This window comes from Otolemur garnettii, unplaced genomic scaffold (assembly GCF_000181295.1).
Source record: "Otolemur garnettii isolate 467f Iridium unplaced genomic scaffold, OtoGar3 scaffold00148, whole genome shotgun sequence".
NCBI classification, from domain to species: Eukaryota; Metazoa; Chordata; class Mammalia; order Primates; family Galagidae; genus Otolemur; species Otolemur garnettii.
Genome location: NW_003852543.1, coordinates 2,808,718 through 2,830,422, shown reverse-complemented (window position 1 = coordinate 2,830,422; position 21,705 = coordinate 2,808,718). Strand labels below are relative to the sequence as shown.

Below are 21,705 nucleotides of genomic sequence, written 5' to 3'. Positions count from 1 at the left end.
CCATGGCACTCTACCCAGGGTGACAGAGTACAACTCTGTCTCAACAAAACCCCCCAAAACAAACAACCCCCCCCCACAAAGAACCATGACTACAGAGGGACTAAGAGGAGACAACTCAAGAACAGAGGAGGAAAATGCCCTTGACCACCCCTGCCAGCTCCATATGAAAAGGCAGAAGCCCTCTCCCAAGGAGCAGGAGCTGGGGAGAGCCGTCCTGCAGGAGGGGAGGTACCACCTGGGAAGTATGTCTAGGCAGCTGCATGCTGAGGGGCAAGAGAAAGTACAGGGAGAGCATCTCTCAAAACCAGAAATCTTTTCTGGAAATCTATACCAAGCCCAAGTTCTTATCATATATAGCTGGGAGCACTTTCATGCCATGTTAATTTATAAAATTGAGGCTCAAGATAAGTTTATGTTAAGGATCTAAGATAAATTAAGTAAGATGCAAGCCCAGAAATTTTATAATATGATAGATCTCTAAAAATAAAGACCTCTTTTAAGGCAGTATACTATCATAAAAAAGTACCTCTCAGGGTAGCTTAAACTGTCTTCTATTCACTCTTATTTTTCTTCAAACAGCCTTTTCATATTTTATTTGCACATGTAATTCTTAAAGGCTTGCATTGATCTTTTCTAGAACATCTTAGGTTCTAGAAAATTACACATTGTATATTTGTATTAAATACAGAGGGTGCCAAAAAATGTATATACATGTTAAGAAAGGAAAAAAATGTATTAAAACTGTAATACTCAAGTCACATTTGACTTCTGCAATTACAAGAGGTTTTCCACATAACTTGTGCTCATCTTTTGTTATTGGTATATATTGAGTATTACAATTTTAATACAATTTTTTTCCTTTCTTAAAACATGTATACTTTTTTTTTTCTTTTTGGCACCCTCTGTATGTTAGCTGTAACACTAGCTCTGACCTTAGACAAATTACTTAAACTGCTTGGCCTGTTTCTTCCATAGTAGAATATTTTTAAAAAACTCAAACCCAGTGCCTGCTTCCTACAGTAGTTATGGTGAGGAACCTGATTAACTGAGAACACTGTCAGACACACACTAGGGACTGAGTTAACAGCAGGGCTAAACTTACTATTAACAGTAAAGGCCTGGAAATCTTAGCAGTCACAAGTTTATTTGAAATGCAACAAAACCTGATTAACTCATCTTTGTTCTCTGAAAGGGTGAGTCAATCCTACTCTCCCCTGCCTGAAAGTTTGTTTTTTGGTGTGTGTGTGTCAGAGCACTTATTACTAATATATTGATTTGAAAAGGCAAAAATGATTGTTTTTGTACCTAAAGGTTAAAGCACATTCAAATAGCAGACTAAATTAGCAATTAACAACTTTCTGAAATGGATCACTCTGATTTCTCCTTCATTTAATAAGAAATTTTATTAGCAACATTTATAAATTTAAATATTTTGTATATCAGACCCTTCTCAGTTATATTTGAAAATATCTTCTCTCATTCTGTGGGTTGTCTCTTCATTTCATGAGAACTATAAATTTAGCTTTTGATAAAATTTTACTTTCATAGAAATCTATTTGTCAACTTAAAACTCAGTTGGTTTTTAGAAAAAAATTATTTTTAAGTTTATAATAGATATAACAATATTCTTTATAAAAATTTATTTTTATGGTTTTAAAACATGTTCAAATTATTACATAAATACATCTTTAAAATATATAGTCTGTACCCTCCCCAAAAAAGCAAAACCTAACTTATACTATGACAGTGACTTTTGGTTCTTTCATTTTATTCATCAAGGAGGGTCTACCAGGTTCAGCAGGAAGCTGAGGGCCTATGGCTGCCACTGTCAGGCCACATTCTTTCTTACTTCACCCAAGAAGTCATAGGTCTGCTCTGAAATGTCAAAAGGGTCATGAATTTTGTCTGGTGACAGCAGATCTTGTAGTGCACCCCCATTTTCTCGGTTGTGCTTAAGGAAGTCAGCGATAACTTTCCATCGTGCTGCCTCGGTCTCTTCTTCTGCCCATCTGAAAGGGGGCAGGAGTGTAGAATGCAGAAGAGGGAACACGGAATCATGGTACACCAGGAGGAACGTGGCCTTCAGGAATTCTTTGTCTCTCTGGAAAAATATCACCACCATAAATAACTAGGAATAGACCTAGGTCATTGTTTTAAAGCGTTAAATTCTATGAATTCTGTTAACTAAAAGCCATCTAAGGAGCAGGATGGAGGGTGCCACTGGTGCCTGGCAGGACTCATCTCTGAGCCAGAGCTCAGTCAGGACACAGCACCTCAGAGGTGGGAGCAAGTAGGAGTCAGCATGGAGCAGGGCTGAGCGGTTCTCCCTCAGAGAGTTTCTAAGAGGCTGCTTGAGCCTGAGGTGTCTACTAAGCTCTACTGAGAGTATCTCACAGATTCTGTCAAGGAGACAAAAGGGTTGCAGTCTAATTCTGGAGATATTGGTGTGTCAATATAACTAAAACGCAGTGTGAAGCTGACTATATATCTACTTAATTCAATTAAAGCATATCAAGTACAACTGTCATGTTTTCTAAAGGAAGGGCAATAGATGTCCTCCAGTGGATCCACAGACAGGAGACCTAAGGAATAAGAATAGGTTGGCTTATCCCCAGCAATGCCTTTGGTGATGGATGAGGGACTCTTGGGTTCAAAGGGTACCAGACCCTTCCCAGATAACTGGTGCAATCTCAACAGTATTCATCAAGCCCTGGTGCCAGCAGGGTGCAGTGGGGATCTCAGAGAGCATAGCAGGCTGAGAGGGCAGAGATACCTACATATAACAGTCTACACACAGACATCGCCCTCCAACCACACATGCACCTGGGGGTGATGTCCACAGGCCTAAGGCCTTGCACCTTGCCAATTGCTATACTAGAAGGCACTAAACCTACTAGTTTTGGCAAAGTTTACGGGTAGATGATAACAGAAGCTTGAATAAAGATACAATATCTATAAATTTTCCCTGCAAAATTGTCTGTAGCTGTTTTTGCATTACAACAGCAGAGCTGAGCAGTGTGACAGAGACCATAAGGCCTGCAACACCAAAAATATTTACCATATGGCTCTATAAAGGAAGAATTTGCCAAATCCTGGATTATGGCAGTCCAACTACTAAACACACTGATTAAAGCAAGTTCTGTTTGGTAATTACAATGGCAATATAAGCATGACCTAATATATGCTTTTTTTTCCAATATGGGCTATATATAGACCAGGTCAATTCTCTTTTTCCTTCTCCTAGCCTGATTTGCACTTTGAGAACTACAGAATTTTTTTTAAGAGAAATTTGATAGCCAACTGGCAGACTATGGTTTAGAAAATTCCCTTCATTTACATAAAACTCAGTGATCCGAAATAACAATCTTGACCAATGGTTCCTTTTCACATTAGAGAAGAGTTATGCATACCCTTCTTGGAATGTGATTTTGCAACCATAAAGACACAGTTTATCTGGTTAAAAGTGATTACAACTATTGCTACTTCTGCTAAAAAAGAGACATCATTATAATGGGGAAGCAGGCTGGGCTCAGTGGCTCATGCCTGGAATCCTAGCACTCTGAGATTCTGAGGCAGAAGGACTGCCTGAACTCAGGAGTTAGAGACCAACCTGAGCAAGAGGGAGACCCCATCTCTAAAGTTAGAAAAATTAGACAGGTGTTGTTGTGCATGCCTATAGTTCCAGCTACTTGAGAGGCTGAGACAAGAGGATCACTTGAACCTAAGAGTTTGAGGTTGTTCTGAGCTATGATGCCACAACACTTTACCTAGGGGGACAGAGTGAGACTATGTCTCAATAAAAAAAGGAAACAGAATGGCCAAGCAAACTCTGAGCACTACAAATATTAAGTTCAGAAAGATCACATTACCTTCTCAGATCTTTTTAATGTACTTTCTTTTTCAGTCCATGAACTCTAAACAGCAAATAGAAATATTAAATTAGTCCAAATATACATAGGTCCTTGTAACATTCCTGCAACTTTACTCAGTAATTGAACTTAACTGACAGGGTTAAAAATGTTGTATAGGTTCTACACATGCAAGAAGTAAATCTGTAATTAGGCGACTATTGCTAATGACCCAGTACCAGACTGACTAGGCAGATATGTCACTGAGAAATACCTTAGAAGCCCATGATTATTATAAAGCAAAACTAATTTAAGAGCAGAATCATTGGAACACTAAGACATGCATGCAAGCCACAAAAACACAGCACCCCCAAAATAAAATAGTACTAAGCTTTAAGGATTCACAGTAGTGAAAAGGGAAAACACTTCCAAATACCATTATTTCTCTACAATTCTGTCTTCCATGATGATGGTAATGGTCAGAATGAGATAGACTGAAGTATAGCTTTGTAAGTGAATATTTCCAAGCTGTCCACAAGGCTTCACAAAAACTTCTTTAAAGAAATAAAAAACCCAGGGTCCAATTAGTCCTACGAAGTGTGCACTGAGACCTTCACAGTGCCAGTTCCTGGCAAACTGAGCTTGGGTGGAATGCCATCAAGACCATTTGGGGCCTAGGTTTTGTGCATGTGTATAGATGTCTGCCTGTTGGTTCCTGAGATCATGGGTAACTTGAAAGCATTAGACATTTCTCAGAAAGGAGCCCTGGGGTGAATGAAATAAAGGATGCACTGAAATGGCGCTTCTCTGCCACTGATGCGAATGTCTAGGAATGTTCATACTTACTACTTATTCTATACTTCTAGTACTCATGGCATTGTGGTTCTCCTCCCTATCAACTGCTGCACCTGTGTGTCCTTGAGAGGTTGAAGAGGACCCTTAGAGAACCAGAGTGTTTTACTAAACAGTCTAGGTGCCAATAGTTATTATTAAATACCAACCACACACTGAACTTAGCTAAGTAAACACCTGGAGGTTCACATGCTTTCATACTGCAAATTTTAAATACGAATATGGCTTAATGTGAATATCATTTGGCAACTTTGGACTTATTGTCTGGTAAGATTTGCCTATTGTTGTTGGTTAGTTACATGTCAAGGTCGCACTTAGTTTTCATTGAGTCACCAAAAAGAAGTAGGATGTTTCATTAAGAGTAACTCATCCAGGAAGAGCACATGTGTGGGGGGTCACTGCTGCTGCACCACGACCCACTTCATTTCTGGAGCTCCCTTGATGTTAAGTGAACCACATGACTGGTTCTAGCTATAAAATATGAGCAGAAGTGTCCCAGGCCCCTTTGGGACAAAGACAATACAAAGCCCAGGGACAATTTTCCTCTTTTCTTATAGAGACAATTGCCAACAGTGGATGTAACTTGTTTCAGATGATGCTATGAAAGAGTTGAGGCTCCAGCCTGCACTCCTGGGTGACTATGGAGCAGTGTCTTCCACTGATCCATGCTGGGTATGGATCAGGGGTGAGAAATAAACCTGTGTGAGCTGCCACAGCACAGCCAAGGTCATCCTAATATAGCATGCCATGGAGAGAAGGCTCAAGAGTGCATAAGTACCATAAGTACTCTTTTTATTATTATTATTTATTATACAAAAAGATCACTGTGGAAAAATTAAGAAAATACAGATAAAATAAACCCATGCTCCAGAGGTATTATTCACTGATACCTTTCTGGAGTATTTCCAGATCTTTTCATAGGCAAATATACAAATATAAATATACACATTTAATATACATGGACATTACCCATGTGCCTTTTCTTTCTTTCCTTTTTTTTTTTTTTTTTGATGATGCTATGAAAGAACATTGATGAGTTTCAAAGTCATTTTTTGAGACAGAGTCTTACCATGTCACCTTCAGTACAGTGCCATGCTGCATCACAACTCACAGCAACCTCAAACTCTTGGGTTTAAGTGATTCTCTTGCCTCAGCCTCCCAAGTAGCTGGGACTACAGGCGCCTGCCACAATGCCTGGCTATTTTTTTATTCTAGTTGTCATTGTTGTTCAGCAGGCCTGGGCTGGGTTCAAAACTGCCAGCCCTAGTGTATGTGACTGGCACCCTAACCACTGAGCTATGGGAACCAAGCCCATGTCCCTTTTCTTGAAAAACCTGTGGCATATCTGAAAGCACCCAGAGATGGCCTGTAGGGACTGCCCTGGTGTGGCCCTGATGAGGTCCATGGCAGCCAGGTCACTACACATCTCTGAGGCATCTGCTCATCAGGGAAATGCAGATTTTAGACTGGATTAGGGTTCCTAAGGTTAAGACCAACATCCAGATTCTATGACTACTATACACCTATGGTAATATTCCTACGGCAAACGCAGTGCCTTACTCATAGTGGGCTCTTGCAAAATTTTTGTTAAATGAATCAATGTATGTATGTTCTGTGTAATGAATAAATATGATACTAATGACTTTATAGAAGAAGAAAAAAATCCTGCATTATCTAGCTTCAGTGCCAGATGAACTTATCTTAATTATAGGTGATCATATGCACCACAAACATTTTCTTAAACTTCTTCACCGAAAACTCATTTTTACGGTTGACATCCCCTACCCCAGCCCAGCCAGCACATTAATGAGTTTCAAAGCCAAAAAAAGTGTTGTAGATGACCCCTTCCTCCTTCCATTTCTGCTATCAGACCCAGAAGGCTCCCTCTTATCAGCAGGAGTCACCCCCTAACATGCTCACCCCTCCTGCACATGTGCTATTCTCCCTCTCTGTGCTGACAGAGGAGTCTGCCTAAAGCAAAACCTTCCCAGGTTATCATAGTCCTCAACCCCCACTGGGACTCCGACTTCCCTTGCCCATCTAACAACTACTCCCTTAGATACATCTGATGTGCCAAACTGGACCATTTGCTCTTCTCAACAACACACTCTATTCCCTGCTGTCCCAAAACGTGTGCTCATGTAGCTCCTTCCACCTGGAATGTCTTAACTCCCAACTTACCATACCAAAATCTTCTAGACCCCAGACTTATTAGGCCCATCTCCACCAGAACCTCTCTAAGGAAACTGAGTTCTAATTGTCCTTTGCTGCTTTCTTTAAACCTTTAAGGTCCTAGGCTCTACTTCCCCCATGGCACTAGTCATGTTATCTGTGTATCTGCCTGCCTAGGTCTTCTTATACTTGTTGACCCTGATGTATCAGATTAAACCATGTGAAACTGCCATTTATAAAGGTAAAAAATGGTGGAAAATTGGAGATTTCATATGGTTCAATCTGATACCCAGGTGCTATTTCAGACAGCAGGAAATATATGTTGAGTTAAATTAAAAAGGATATGCGTACCATGACTCTCCCCCCAGAACTCAGTTAATTTATCTAATAGGCCATTTTGGATTTTTGCTCTCTGGACTTAAGTCAAGGAAGGATTTTTGCTCTCTGCCATCTTAAGTCAAGGAAGAAACAAAGATTGCAACAGTGCACACAGCAGGCACTCCATCTGCTTATTCGGTCAGGGGAGGCAGCCTCTAGAAAGAAATATTCATAATAAGATCAGAAAGATGAGACTGATTTAACTAGACAGCAGACAAGAGTTGGGAGACATCATCCTAGTAGGAAAAATGCAGGTCTGGAGGCCGGGACAGAACTCATTTACACAGTTGCAGGTGACTACTTTCAGAAGCAAGCGCTCCCATCATGATGCATGCTACCCACCCTGAGAGCATCCATCACGTCCAGCTGCTCTAAGAGCATGGGGAAGGTGGCCAGCATTGGATGACTAATTAAATCTGAAATGCAAAAAAACAGAAAGAACTTTATTCAAACTTCATCTAATCAATTTTACCTAAACAGGTATAAATTTATTCATTCAGATTAAAATTACCATCTCAAATGATTTGTTGGTAACACATTTACACATCATAACCTCTAGGAAAACTCAAAGCTGTCCCCTTATCCTTCATCTGCTCTTATACCCCTATCTGAAATAGATGGCGCTTTTAGAGTGAGAGGTGAAGTGGCTCTGAACAGAATAAGACTAGAAAATTTTGTCCTATGTTTTTTCCAACCTCTTTTTCCTTTGTTGACTGTAGTGTGGTAAAAGAAATCATCTTTCTTTTTTTTTCTTAAACAGAGTCTCACTCTGTTACCCTGGGTAGAGTGTCATGGCATCACAGCTCACAGTAACCTCAAAGTCTTGGGCTCAAGTGATCCTCCTGCCTCAGCCTCCCAAGTAGCTGGGATTATAGACTTCCACCATGATGGCCAGCTAGTTTTTCTGTTTTTAGAGAGAGAGTCTCACTCTTGCTGAGGCTGGTCTCAAACTCCTGAGTTAAAGTGATCCACCAGCCTTGGTCTCCCAGAGGACTGGGAATTTAGGGGAAAAGAAATCTTATGATTAGAAAGTAGCCTGGTCTCAAAAAACTGAGTAGGAACCAGGAAGCACCAGGAAAAGGAGGCAAAGGGTAGGCTGCTCAGGTCTGACTCATCTTCCAGTGCTCAGGAAGGGCCCAGACTTGTATCTGGTGCCAGCAGACAGTGGTGGATGAAATTGGAAAGAATTAGAAACTGGGTTCTGACCATATAACTACTGTGTAGGAGAATATTAGTATTTCACAATAAATAATAGCACATGAAATACCTTTGCAAAGTATACAAGGAAGAATGTAATGTGTCGTTGTCTGTGTGCTTTAAGAAGATACCTGAGAGTGGATAATTTATAAACAAATAATTTATTTCTCATAGTTTTAGAGTGAGGGAAGGCCAAGATCGAGGTGCTGGCATTGAGTGTCTGGTGAGAGCTTTCTTTATTGTGTTCTCTGGAGGGGAGGAACACTGTGTCCGCACCTGGCAGAAGGCAAAAGGGCAAGTGAGACAAATTCCTTTATCAACCCCTCGTACAAGGGCCCCTAATCCCATTCATAAGGGAGGAGCCCTTATGGCCCAATCATCTCTCAAAGGCCCAACTTCTTAATCCCATCACATTAGCAACAGCTGAATTTTGGAAGAAACACAAATCACAGCAGACACTTTTGAAACATCAAAGGCAATATATTCTATAATCTTGAGTCCTTAGTAGAGAAAAACCCTCTCTTTAGATATTCTTAAGAGGACTTTTTATTCTGAGGATTAAATTCAATTCCTTCCTCCCTCCTTCCCTCCCTTCCCTCTTTCCCTCTCTGTCTTCCTGTCTTCCATTTTAGAGACTCACTCTGTCACCCAGGCTGAAGTGCAGTAGCATGAACATCGCTCACTGGTCTTTACCCTCCTGGGCTCAAGCAATCCTCCTGCCTTCGCCTCTCAAGTAGCTGGGACTACAGGTGCACACCACTATACCTGGCTTTTATTTTTTGGGCTCAAGTGATTCTCCTGCCTCAGCCTCCCAAAGTGCTAGGATTACAGGCCTGAACCACCACAAAAGACCTATCCTCTTTAAGAAATCCTATCATTCAAGAGGTTTTCCTAGCCACTAAACATAAATTCAAAGGCAATGATGATTAAAAGGTTTAACTATCCTGCCTTCGAATAATAATTATTCCTTAAGAAATTCCTGTGTGTGTTTGACTTTAACCTCTTTTTCTATCTACCTATCCTGGTGGTAAGTCCCTGGGAGAGGACTATGTTTCCAAGCAGTAAGCCATCTCACTCACTCTGCTCCATCCACACTGCACCGCCTTCCTTCTGAAGCCCTCCAACATGCACATTTCCTTGCCTTGGATCTTCAGACCTGCTGGCACCTCCGCCCAGAAAGGATCCTTCCCCACACACCTCCCCCATAGGTCTAATTGCTCCCTCAGGTATTATCTTAACTATTACTTGCTCAAACAAGTCTTTCCTTGGCCTACCCGTTAATTCAGGTCTTCCTAGCATATGTTCACATTGTGTATTTCTCTTCAGAGCACTTTTTCTAAAAGGTTGGAAAGGATTATGGATTATTCAGACAACTATGTGTTTGAGGCCTGTTGCCCTACAAGCACAGGGACGACTGTGCTTCTCTTATTCATCACTGGGCCTGGCACAATGTCTGGCACAAGCAGGCACTCGGCACATATCTGCTTATTGATTCACTAAATTCAAAGACAGCCAGTAAAATTAAACTATTTTTTGTAAAGTCAATTCTTAGATCATTTGCATTTCTCATTGTAAGTTCAATCACGTATGATTCATTGATTTTCAAAATTATTTTTTAACATGGTAAAAATTTCAAACTTACAAAACAATTGCAAGAATAAAAATAGTATGCAGAATGCCTAAATACCCCTTATCTAGATTCATTAATTTTAACTAATCTATTAGTACTTATACTTCATACATTAAGAACCAGCTATTTTGGTCAATTTTAATTTCTTCCTCCCAAAATGATATGCACATGAAACAAACAGAAAAAACAGATTTTTCAGAGACATTAAGGGTATATATGATTGTATCTGAGATTTAGGATCTCAACTCTACGGAGTTTGAAATGTGAAAATGTGTACACTTGAAAGAACTAAATAGGTATTGAGCTCACAAAGCTCAATGCCTTGCATCTAAAGGTGTCTCACAACACTGACATCAATGCTATTTTAAATATTTGATTCCAAATGTCACATTCAGAAGCAGAAGATATAGGCTAGCATAGGTTGCCTTTACTCAAAACATGAAGTGTTACTGCATATAAACAATGGAAAAGACTTCTTACCAGCATTTTGCAAGCTCATCCTGTCTTTCAGGAGCACATCTCCAAGAATTTGTCGATAAAATATCAACAAGTGAACAGTACACATACTTCCAATTAGTGTTTCTGGAAGTAGACTATTAAAGAAGAAAATAATGCATTCATGACAGTCTTCAGACAATCCCCTACAATCCAACCTACAGTGTTTTTTATGATATTACCTTAATGAACAGGCCCAAGTTTTCCTTCATTATTGAAAATAATTTTAACAATTTAAAGAAAATTGGCTACATTAAACTTTAGGTAACTTAGATTTTTTTGTGTACACTTTCAAATCTGAACTTGGTGGTGCCATTGCTGTTCTTCCATTTTAGCATATACGTCTATGTTACATATGAAATAAAAAAGAGAAGTCATCAATTGCATGTTTTAGAAAGGGACTAGTCAGCTACAAGCTTTAACAAAAGCTTGTGTCTGCCACGCCTGATGTGGTGAACCCAGAGGAAATACAAGTTCAGACTGTTCATAATGCTGGATGGAATAAGGGGAGGGCAAGGCATGACAATCTTGGAATAAATCTTGACTTTGCTCCTTCCTAGCTATGTGACTTTAAATTACTTAGTCTCCACATGTTTTGGTTTCCTCATTTGTAGAATGTGACTAGTATGCCTGAATTTCAGAAGGCTACTAAAAGGATTAAAATGAGGTAAGTATAGAGTGCTTAATGCAGTGCCTAGTACATAGTAAAGGCTTAAAAATAGAAAAAAAAGTCAACATTAAAGTTAAGTTGGTATCAGTTTAAAATAGATTTTGTGACTAGGTTGTTATGTAATTCCCAGGGTAATCACAAAGAAAATATCTATAAAATAAACACAAATGGAAATGAAAAGGGAATCAAAATGTGTCACGATAAAAATATCAATTAAACACAAAGGAAAGTAAGGAGGGAGGAAATAACCAAAAAAGCTGTAAGACATACAGAAAACAAGTAACGGAATGGAAAAAGTAAGTCCTTCACTATAATCACTTTAAATGCAAACAGATTAAATTCCTCAATTAAAAGTTATAGATTGGCAGAATGTATTAGGAAAAAAACAAGATCCAACCAGATGCTATCTATAAGAGACTCACTTTAGACCAAGGACACTTGAAGGAAGGGCTGAACATAAAAAGGTATTTCATGCAAACAGTAACCAGAGAGAGTATAGTTAGTTATAATAACATCAGACAAAATAGACTTTAAGCCATATAACTGTTTCAAGAGACAAAGAAGGATATTTTATAATGATAAAACAGTCAATTTACCTAGAACATATAACATTATAAACATAAATGCATCAAACATCAGAATTCCTGCATATGGGAAACAAATACTGATGGAATTAAAGAGAGAAATACACAAATCTACAATAATAGTAGAGACTTAGATACTCCACTACAGTAACTTAGAGTAACTTAACAGAGGATCATAACACCATAGACCAGGTGGATCAAACAGTCAAACACAGAACACTCTACTTAATGACACAGATAACATATTTTCCTCAAGTGTACACAGAACATTCTTTACGACAGACCATATGTTAAGTCCCAAAACAAGTCTTAGTAAATTTAAAATGACTGAAATCATACAAAGTATCTTTTCCAATCATAATAGGATGAAACTATAAATCAAAAGCATAAAGAAAACTGGAAAATACGCAAATATGTGGAAATTAAACTATACATTCAAATAACCAAGGACTTAAAGAAGAAATCTCAGGGGAAATTAGAAAACATCTTGAGCCAAATGAAAATGAAACCACAGTATACCAAAACTTAGACAATGAAAACAGTGCTAAGAGGGAAATTTAGAGCTGTAAATGCCTACATTAAAAAAGAAGAGCTCAGGCTGAGCCTGGGGGCTCACACCTATAATCCTAGCACTCTGGGAGGCCGAGGTGGGTTAATCACCTGAGCTCAGGAGTTTGAGACCAGCCTGAGCACAAGCCAGACTCTCCATCTCTCCTAAAAATAGAAAAACCAGCCAGGCATTGTAGCAGGGACCCATAGTCCCAGCTACTTGGCAGGCTGAGGCAAGAGGATCACTTGAGTCCAAGAGTTTGAGGTTGCTGTGAGCTTCATAGCACGCCATAGCACTCTATCCAGGGCGACAGAGTAAGACTTGATCTCAAAAAGAAAAGAAAAAAGAAAGAAAAAAAAGAGCTCAAATCAACACCCTAACTTTACCTCTTAAAAAACTAGAAAAGAACAAACCAGCAGAAAGAAGGAAAAGAATAAAGATTAGAACAGAGACTGACAAAATAAAAAACAGAAAAATCAGAGAAATTAATGAAAGCAGGAGTTGATTCTATAAAAAAAAAAAAATGAACAAAACTGACTTTTTGTGAGAATGTCTAAGGAAAAAAGAAAGAAGGCTCAAATAACTAAAATGAGAAATAAAAGAGGGAATATCACTACTGATTTTATAGAAATAAAAAGGTTTATAAGAGAGTACTATAAATAATTGTATATCAACAAATTAGATAACCCTAAATTTCTAGAAAAACAGAATGTATCATGACTAAATCATAAAGAAATTGAAAATCTGAACAGAGCAATAATAAGGTGATTGATCAGTAATCAGAATAAAGAAAAGCCCAGAACGAGATGGCTTTACTGGAGAATTCTATGAAACATTTAAAAAGAATTAGCGCACCAGGTGCAGTGGCTCATGCTTGTAATCATAGCACTTGGAAGGCCGAGGCAATGGATTCCTGAGCTCCTGGGTTTGAGACCAGCCTGAGCCAGAGCCAGACCTCATCTCTAAAAAATAGCTGGGCATTGTGGTGGGTGCCTATGGTCCCAGCTACTTGGGAAACAGAGGCAAGAGAATTGCTTCAGCCCAACAGTTTGAAGTTGCTGTGAGCTATGATGCCATAGCACTCTACCAAGGGCAACAAAGTGAGACTGTCTCAAAGGAAAAAAAAAAAAGAATTAACGCCAAAAACTTTTCCAAAAATTGAAGAGGCGAGAACACTATCAAATTCATTTTATGAAGTCAGCATTACCCTGATACCAAAGCCAAGACACTGTAAGGAAAAAAAAACTTCACAAAATTACAGGCCAATAGCTCCAATGAATATTGATGCAAAAATCCTCAATAAAATACCAGCAAACTGAATTCAACAGCACATTAAAAAGCTTATATACATCATGACCCAGGAAGAGTTATTTATGGATTCTAAAGGTGGTTCAATGTATAAAAATCAATGTAGTACACCATATTAACAGAATTAAGGAAAAAAACAACATACTTGTTTTAAACAATGTTGTGTAAGCACAAAATTCAACACTCTTTCATGATAAAAACATTCAACTAAGTAGGAATACAAAGAAACTATTATAACATAATAAACGCCATATATGAAAAGCCCACAGCTAACATCATACCCAACAGTGAAACGCTGAAAGCTTTTCTTCTAAAATAAGAAACAAGACAAGGATCCTGCTCTCACCACTTTTATTCAACATAGTAATGGAAATACTGGGGGTGGGGGGAAAGAAGTAAAATTATCTTTGTTTGCCGGCAACGTGATGAAGAAATATATAGAATATATGTAGAAAACCCTAAAGATTCCACAAAACACTGTTAGAACTAACAACTGACTTTAGCAAATTTGCAGGATACAAAATCCACATGCAAAATCAATTGCATTTTTATGTACTAACAATGAATTATTTGCAAAGGAAATTAAGAAAACAATTCCGTTTACAATAACATCAAAAAGAATAAAATACCTAGGAATAAAATTTTTTTTAAAATTTCAATGTTTACATTTCAAAATAACAGTCTGGAAACATGAAAAGTGAGTGTCACAAATGACATATACTAAATTCTTACTGGGAATATATTAAGCAGAAGAGTTAACCTTAGAAAATACTCAAGAAAATGTCTTAGATCATTCTATATATATTTTTTCTATGTTTTTCCTGCCCCCCACCCGTGGTCTCTTCTGGCTATCTTTAAATATGTATTTCCCAAATACTATGTTTAGAGATACATGACCTCTGTCACTAAGCATGAAGAATGACCATATAGAAAATCTTGAAAACCTTGCAAATGATGTGATGTCCTCTATGAAAAAGGATGATGACTTTGGGCTGAGAAAAACCACCAAAGGTTAAAAAAGAGCCTGTGAAAAAGAACAGAATGAAAGTGACCCCTATGATGGTCTAAGAGCAAGGGGTTCCATGGGTACTTAGTTTTGTGGAATTTAGATAAGTAACCTTGACCACTCCCTAAACCCTGTATTTCTAGAAACATCTAAAAATGCAAGACAAGTTCTCCTACTACATTTATGTTCATATACAGCATTTGATAATACAAATCCAGAAGGTTGGAAATCTTTTTCCAATCCTGCTAAAATCCTTCTATCTACCTGACCTAGATTTCAAATGCTAGCTACAGGGAGCCATTTAGCTTTCTCAGTGCTATCACATGCCTTTTCAGGGCTCATGTTATGATTCCCAAGGGTGTTCTACATCCTGCCCTCTGGACCACGGCCCCTGTGGGCAGTGTCAGCTGCATGCCCAAACTTAGGGCTCACACTGACCAACAGTCATTGAGTTTTGCAGGGGAAGGGGTGGAACCTTCCTTCCTTCCATTTGGCCCTCTCCTTTTTTCACAGACCTGCCCACCCTATCTGTCTAGCAGACACTGGTCCTCCCACAGTGTGGGCACTCCTTTCCTTCTGGCACCTTCCCAAATATGAAGTAATGCTACTTGGGCTTTATTACATTTTATTTAGGGAAATCCTCTGATTTTCCCAAGCCTGTGATGACTAAAAAGTTCTGGGCTGCTAAAGGTTAGCTGAACTAAATAAGTAAAAATATATTTCCTTACTTTACACACAGACCAGCAAGCTCTGGTAGCAGAAAAACAATGAAAGGGCTTCAGGCAAGCCAAACAAGTATTATGTATTTTTAGTAACAATATAACGAAAGTAAAGATAAAAAAGATGGATGCATCAGAAAGGCAAATGATAATTCTCCTGACAGCCAAAGGATATACACATACTACTAAAGTATGGTTATGTGCTGGGTGAAAGGATAGTATAAAGCCAGCCAGCCAGCCAGGGTATGGTGTAACAACGAGCACTAATGTAAACTTCCATTCTTGGCCCTGTCTCCATTGTTATATGTCACTTCGCATAAAGGAAAGAGGCCCTATCCTATCTCCTTTCAGCAGAGAAGTTTGGACAAGCAAAGGTGAAATTTGTAAGAGAGGGAGGGTGAGGATGCAAAGTCCAGGGCCTCTGGCTTCACTATGCCCATAGTGAGCCTGGCTATGTCTGGCACCAGCAGTGTGCCCCAACCCACACATGACATTCCTATGAGTATACATTTCAAATCATGCAATGCAGAGAGGCAATTTCAAGACAGTGCTCACGTCTCTCTGTGGACTCTGGAAAGACAGAAGACTACTCACCAAGACAAGGCAGGAAGGTGCCAGGGACAGCAGAGGCCAAGTAGAGCTTCTGAGAAGTATCCGAGGGAGATCCTCACTTAGCAATTATTTTACAAATGTTTTTCTGGTGCCTAATGTGTACTATAATCAAACAAGTGTCTCAGTTCCTGAGGTCTAAAGGATGATGACTTAGGACCTTCAAGGGCCTATGAGTAGCTGGGTGCGGTGGCTCACACCTGCAATCCCAGGACTCTGGGAGGCCGAGGCAGATCTTCTGAGCTCACCAGTTTGAGACCAGCCTGAGTACAGTGAGACTCTGTCTCTAAAAATAGCTCAGCATTGTGGTGGGTGCCTATAGTCCCAGCTACTCAGGCAGCTGAGGCAAGAGAATCTCTTGCCCAATAGTTTGAGGTTGCCGTGAGGTATGACGCTATAGCACTCTACAGAGGGAAAAAAAGTGAGACTCTGTCTCAAAAAAAAAAAAAAAAAAAAGAATCCAGTGCATAGAACAACATTCACTGCTTAAGAAGGATGAGCTGCCTTACTGACCTCTGCAACACACAGTCAAATTTGATCTTGATAAACAAAGAATCTGAAAACCAGTATTTGGGGCCAAGAAACACTATTAGGAGCTATACTTGAAAGATATGCTTGGAGTGCACTAGGACTCTCAGAGGCTTATCAAACGAGATGAGTAATGAAGAGGCCAAAGAAGTGGGAGGAATGAAGCCAAACAAGATTTAGCTTTTCTTTTACAAAGACTGCTACTGTGCCACTTTTTTTCTAATCTTGAAAAATAACAATATTCCAAGGAAAGATTGGCCAAAAAAGGGAATTTACAGGTTCTATGAACATCCAAGGGGAAAAAGTCAAAGGTAAATGATACCCATGAACACATTATTAAGGGCTATTGACAGATTTAACTGTTAATACTATAATTATAAAATACATTTCAGTACTTGAGATGAGAACAAGGGATGTCTCAGCTAAGACCATGATCTGGAATGAGAAAAGCAACCACTCAGAGGGGTGTGCCAAGTCTTCATTTATTTCCCTATATCTTGGTATCTGTGAGCCATGAGCAAGCTGTGATGGGCCAGTTCAATCTTATTAGTCTCTGTCCCCTGTGATGCTTTTCCAACCCCCTTCTTGTCCCCCTGTGCCTTCTGTGGAGTTCCTTCCCTCCACATCTTCCCCTGGTCACAGTCTTCAAATCCTCCAAAGCCTATTTGAAATCCCTCCTCCACCTTATCAGCTACGTACACATCATATTTTCATTTGAGCAAATGAAAAATCTGTTTTAAATTTCAGATTAACATGAGAGTACAATGATTAGGTTATGTTGTTTGCATCTGTTAAGTAAAGTCCAAGTAGTAGTTGTGCCCCTCACCCAGGAGGTGTGCCATACACCATTACATTGTGCCCATTAGGTGAGAGCACACCAATCCCACTCCCTCTTTCCCCCACTATGCTCTCCCCCACTTGAGTTTAATGCAGTTTTTCTCTTGTGTGAGCATGTAGTTGTTCATCTACTGGTTTCATATTAGTATTGAGTGCATTGGATACTCACTTTTCCATTTTTGTGATACTTTACTAAGGAGAATGTTCTAGAACTATATCCAGGTTAATACAAAAGATATAAAGTGTCCATATTTTTATGGCTGAATAGTATTCCTTGGTATATAAGGAATAAAAAAAATTGAAAATAAATCTCAAACTGTACCACAGTTTATTAATCCATTTATGGGTTGACTCAATCCATTTGGTTCCACATGTTGGTGATTGTTGAATTGAGCTACGAATTCTATTGCAAATGTCCTTATGATTAAATAATTGTTTTAACTTCTGGGTAGATATCTAGTAATGGGATTGAATGATAAAATGGAAGGTCTACCTTTAGTTCTTTGAAGATTCTCCATACTTCTTTCCATAGAGGCTGTATTAGTTTGCAATCCTACCAACACGGAAGTGTTCTCTTCTCTCCATATCCATACCAGCATCTGCAACTTTAGGACTTTGAGAAGTGGGGTTAGGTGACAGGTCAAGGGGGTTTTGATTTGCATTTCTCTGATGAATTGGGATGATGAGCATTTTTTCACGTGTTTGCTGGCCATTCATCTGTCTTCTTTGGAGAAGGTTCTGTTCATGTCTCTTGCCCAGTGATAAATGGGATTGTTTGCTCTTTTCTTGTTGATTAGTTTGAGTTCTCTGTAGATTCTAGTTATCAGCCCTTTGTCAGAGTACTAGCATGTAAATATCTTCTCCCATTCTGAAAGGTGTCTGTTTGCTTTAGTCATTGTGCCCTTAGCTGTACAAAAGCCTTTTAACTTGATCACACTCCATTTCTTTATTTTTGGTGTTGCTTCAGTTGCTCATGGGGTTTTCACATTTGAACAAATTTGATGACACAGCACAATTTACCTGGCATTATATTTACATTTTATAATAGGTAATAATGATAGCTAACACTACAGTGTTAGTTACTATGTGCCACACACTATAAACACTGGCTAACTCTTCTATATGCTTTCTTTCCATTAAATCTCTTTACAGCTTTATAGGGTTGGTAATTATTATCATGATGTCCATCTTAAAGATATAGACACTGAGACCCTGAGAGACATGGATAATTTACTTGTCTAAGGTAGCACTGAGTGAGAATGTGACAGATTGAGATTCTACTAGGGTAAAAAACTCCTGAGGAAAATGAAAATTAAAACCACCACGAGAAGCCACTACTCTCACGTAGAATGGCCAAAATGAAAAAACTGATAATATAAAGTTTGTCAAGAATATGGAATAATTGGAATTCTCTCATATATTCCTAATGAGAGTATACAATGGTATAGTCATTTATTTGGGAAAACACTTTAGCAGTTTCTTATAAAGTTAAACAAACACCAGAAGACCCAGCAAGCCCACTTCCAGTTATGTGTGGCCATGTGAAAGGAAGACCTTTATCCATACACAGAAAACTTGGATGCAGATACTTAAAGCAGCTTTGCTCATAGCTGTCTAAATCTATAAAGACCCCCAAATGCCCATCAACTGGTGAATGAATAAACAAATTGTGTTATATCTATCAAATGGAATACAGATACATCTTGACTTATGGTAAGGTTACTTCCTGAAAAACCCACAGTAAGTTGAAAATATCAGTTGAAGATGCATTTAATATACCTAATCTACCATACATCATGGCTTAGCCTAGCCTACCTGAAATGCACTCAGAACACTTACATTACCCTACAGTTGGGCAAAACCTAACACAAAGCCTATTTTATAATAAAGTGAATAACTCATGTATTTTACTGAATACTGTACCATATGGTTTCTACTGAGTACGTATTGCTTCTGTATCATGCTAAGATTGAAAAGTCTTAAATCAAACCACCATAAGTCAGAGACCATCTGTACTATTTAGAACAAAAGCAAACATACTACTAACACATCCAATGGCATGGGTGAACGTCAAATGCATTATGCTAAGTGAAAGAAGCCAGACTTAAAAGGTCATACAGTACATAATTCCATTTACATGACATTATGGAAAAGGCAAGACTGTTGGGAAAGAAAATAGATGAGTGGTTGCCTGAGCCTAAGGCTGGGGAGTTGAGTCCAAAGGGGCAAATGAGAGTAGGGGAAATATTCCCTATCTTGATAGTGGTGGTAGTTCCATGACCATATACATTTGTCAAAATGCAAAGAACTGTAAACTAAAAAGGGTATGATTTACAGCATGTAAATTACATCTCAATAAACTTGACATTAAAAAATAGTTACCTAAAGGCAAGATCATGCAGCTGTCAGCCCCCTTTAGTCAAAAGTGTCTAAATTTTTAGTCTGGCCAAATTTATCATTTGAGCTAACTAATAAATAGAAGAGTAAGTTGATATAAGCTTTACTACAGTTTCATTTCCGTACTGATCTTTGGTAGAAGAGTTGATGGGGAAAACAATAACAAACCAAAGATGACCAAGCAAGAGGAGAAGCCAAAAGCAGAGATGGCCTATAAATGCTGAACGATTCCAAGTTCACGGGAAAGGTAAAAGGAGGTACCAACCTTAATAAGTTTCTTGAACTTCTGTTCAAGGATCTCAGTTTTACTAGAAGTTGAGGCTGCCTTCTCATTGTCATGATCTGATAGAAAACACCTCCGTGTGCTTTAAAAAAAATTGAAAATACATCTCAAGACTTTAAGTGCTTTAGGACAGTAGTATAATAAAAACAAATGTTCTATGAACATATACCACTAGTGGTGCTGAATTGAAAGCCAGGAGTCACCCACACCCTGAAGGAGTTGACAGAAAGATAAAGTGTGATGTTAATGCATATGCACCTCTCTAATGGCACCTGATTGGCCACTACATCAGATGCTCTATAGCATTATTGCTGCTACATTACATAGGGAAAAAAGGGAACTTAAAAGGATGTCTGACTCAAGGTAGTACCAACTGCATTCCAGACCCCAAACTCCTTCCTGTTCAAAGAAGCCAGAACTGGTATTGTGGGGGCAGCAGCAATGGTATGTGTCCTGAATCACCAAACAAAGAGATGGATGGCTGAGGAGTGAAAATGGAGTTCCAAATCTGTCACACTGTGAACTCCATGAGGCACTGACCACATCTGTCTTGTTCTCCATTTTCTCATTATCTAGCATAATGCCTGGTCAGTGAACATATTAAAAGACACTCAGTATTATGGGAGGGCAAATGTGCCATGCATATCACCATTTCAAACATCTGTACCCTTTAACCTAGCAATAGGCAATCTCTGAATTAGTCTATTCTATTCATTCTGTATCAGCACAAGCACTCATCCAGTGTTCAATGAAAAGGAACTAATACAGTGTCCTCATTCTTTATCATTTCTTAAGAGTCTCATGTGTATACTACTAAAAAAGTAAATACTTAGATAAAAATGACTAAGACTTTAATTTCAAATGGCATTTTAAAAATGTGAACCTAAGTAAAAATGCAATTTATTAGAATATAGCTATCTTCTCTGATGCATCTGCTATTGGTTTAATCTTTAAGAAAAGGAAGACAACACATTAGAGATGTACCTCTTCTGGGTACTGACGGGTCCACTTCAACACCTTTTTCATAAGGAGTACCACCATTCAAAAAGAGTTCATAAGTCCTATAAGAGAATGCCATGACAGATACATGTTGTGAGTATTTTATAAACACTGGAGTCAGTAGTGGAATATTCTTAAGCACAAACACACACAGTCACAGACATTTTATTTATATCTCATTACACAAGACAATGATAGCTGTTGATCACTCTGTGAGGTACCATCTCAGTCTCTATCTTCCCTTCCTTCCCTATCTAAGGTAAAAGATACATTTTTCCACATCAAAATGAGAAAGGTTAATTTAAGTCATTAAAGTGTTTGGACTTTAATGACTAGTGTTAATGACAAGTAATTACTGTTTTTTGATGTAGTTTTCAAATGTGTTGAATCATTATTTGAAATAAAGCCATTATAAATTTATCTTCTTTTTAAAATGTAAAAGTTACATGTAGATTGTTGTAAAAAGTGTGAATGGCATGGAAATGATAAGTAAAAAATTCCCTACCCCTCTAGTTCAGTGTGTCTTCTGCCCTATCTTTTCCCATAAAGATGTGAACACATATTCATGCATAAATACAGTGAATTTCTTTTTTTTTTTTTTTTTTTTTGAGACAGAGCCTCAAGCTGTCCCCCTGGGCAGAGT

The 21,705-nt window shown here is 38.5% G+C and overlaps 1 protein-coding gene across 1 annotated transcript in view; it reads right to left on the bottom strand.

Annotated features, from left to right (window-relative positions):
* Nucleotides 1–1,828: 1,828 nt before the first annotated feature.
* NPHP1 (nephrocystin 1) overlaps nt 1,829–21,705 on the bottom strand; it is a 60,989-nt gene continuing 41,112 nt past the window's right edge. The window contains exons 15-20 of the mRNA XM_012811032.1: nt 21,048–21,124; nt 20,046–20,145; nt 10,558–10,670; nt 7,593–7,666; nt 3,870–3,914; nt 1,829–2,101 (exon numbers count right to left, since the gene is read on the bottom strand). Coding sequence (XP_012666486.1) covers nt 1,829–2,101; nt 3,870–3,914; nt 7,593–7,666; nt 10,558–10,670; nt 20,046–20,145; nt 21,048–21,124 — 682 coding nt within the window. The remainder of the gene's footprint in view (nt 2,102–3,869; nt 3,915–7,592; nt 7,667–10,557; nt 10,671–20,045; nt 20,146–21,047; nt 21,125–21,705) is intronic.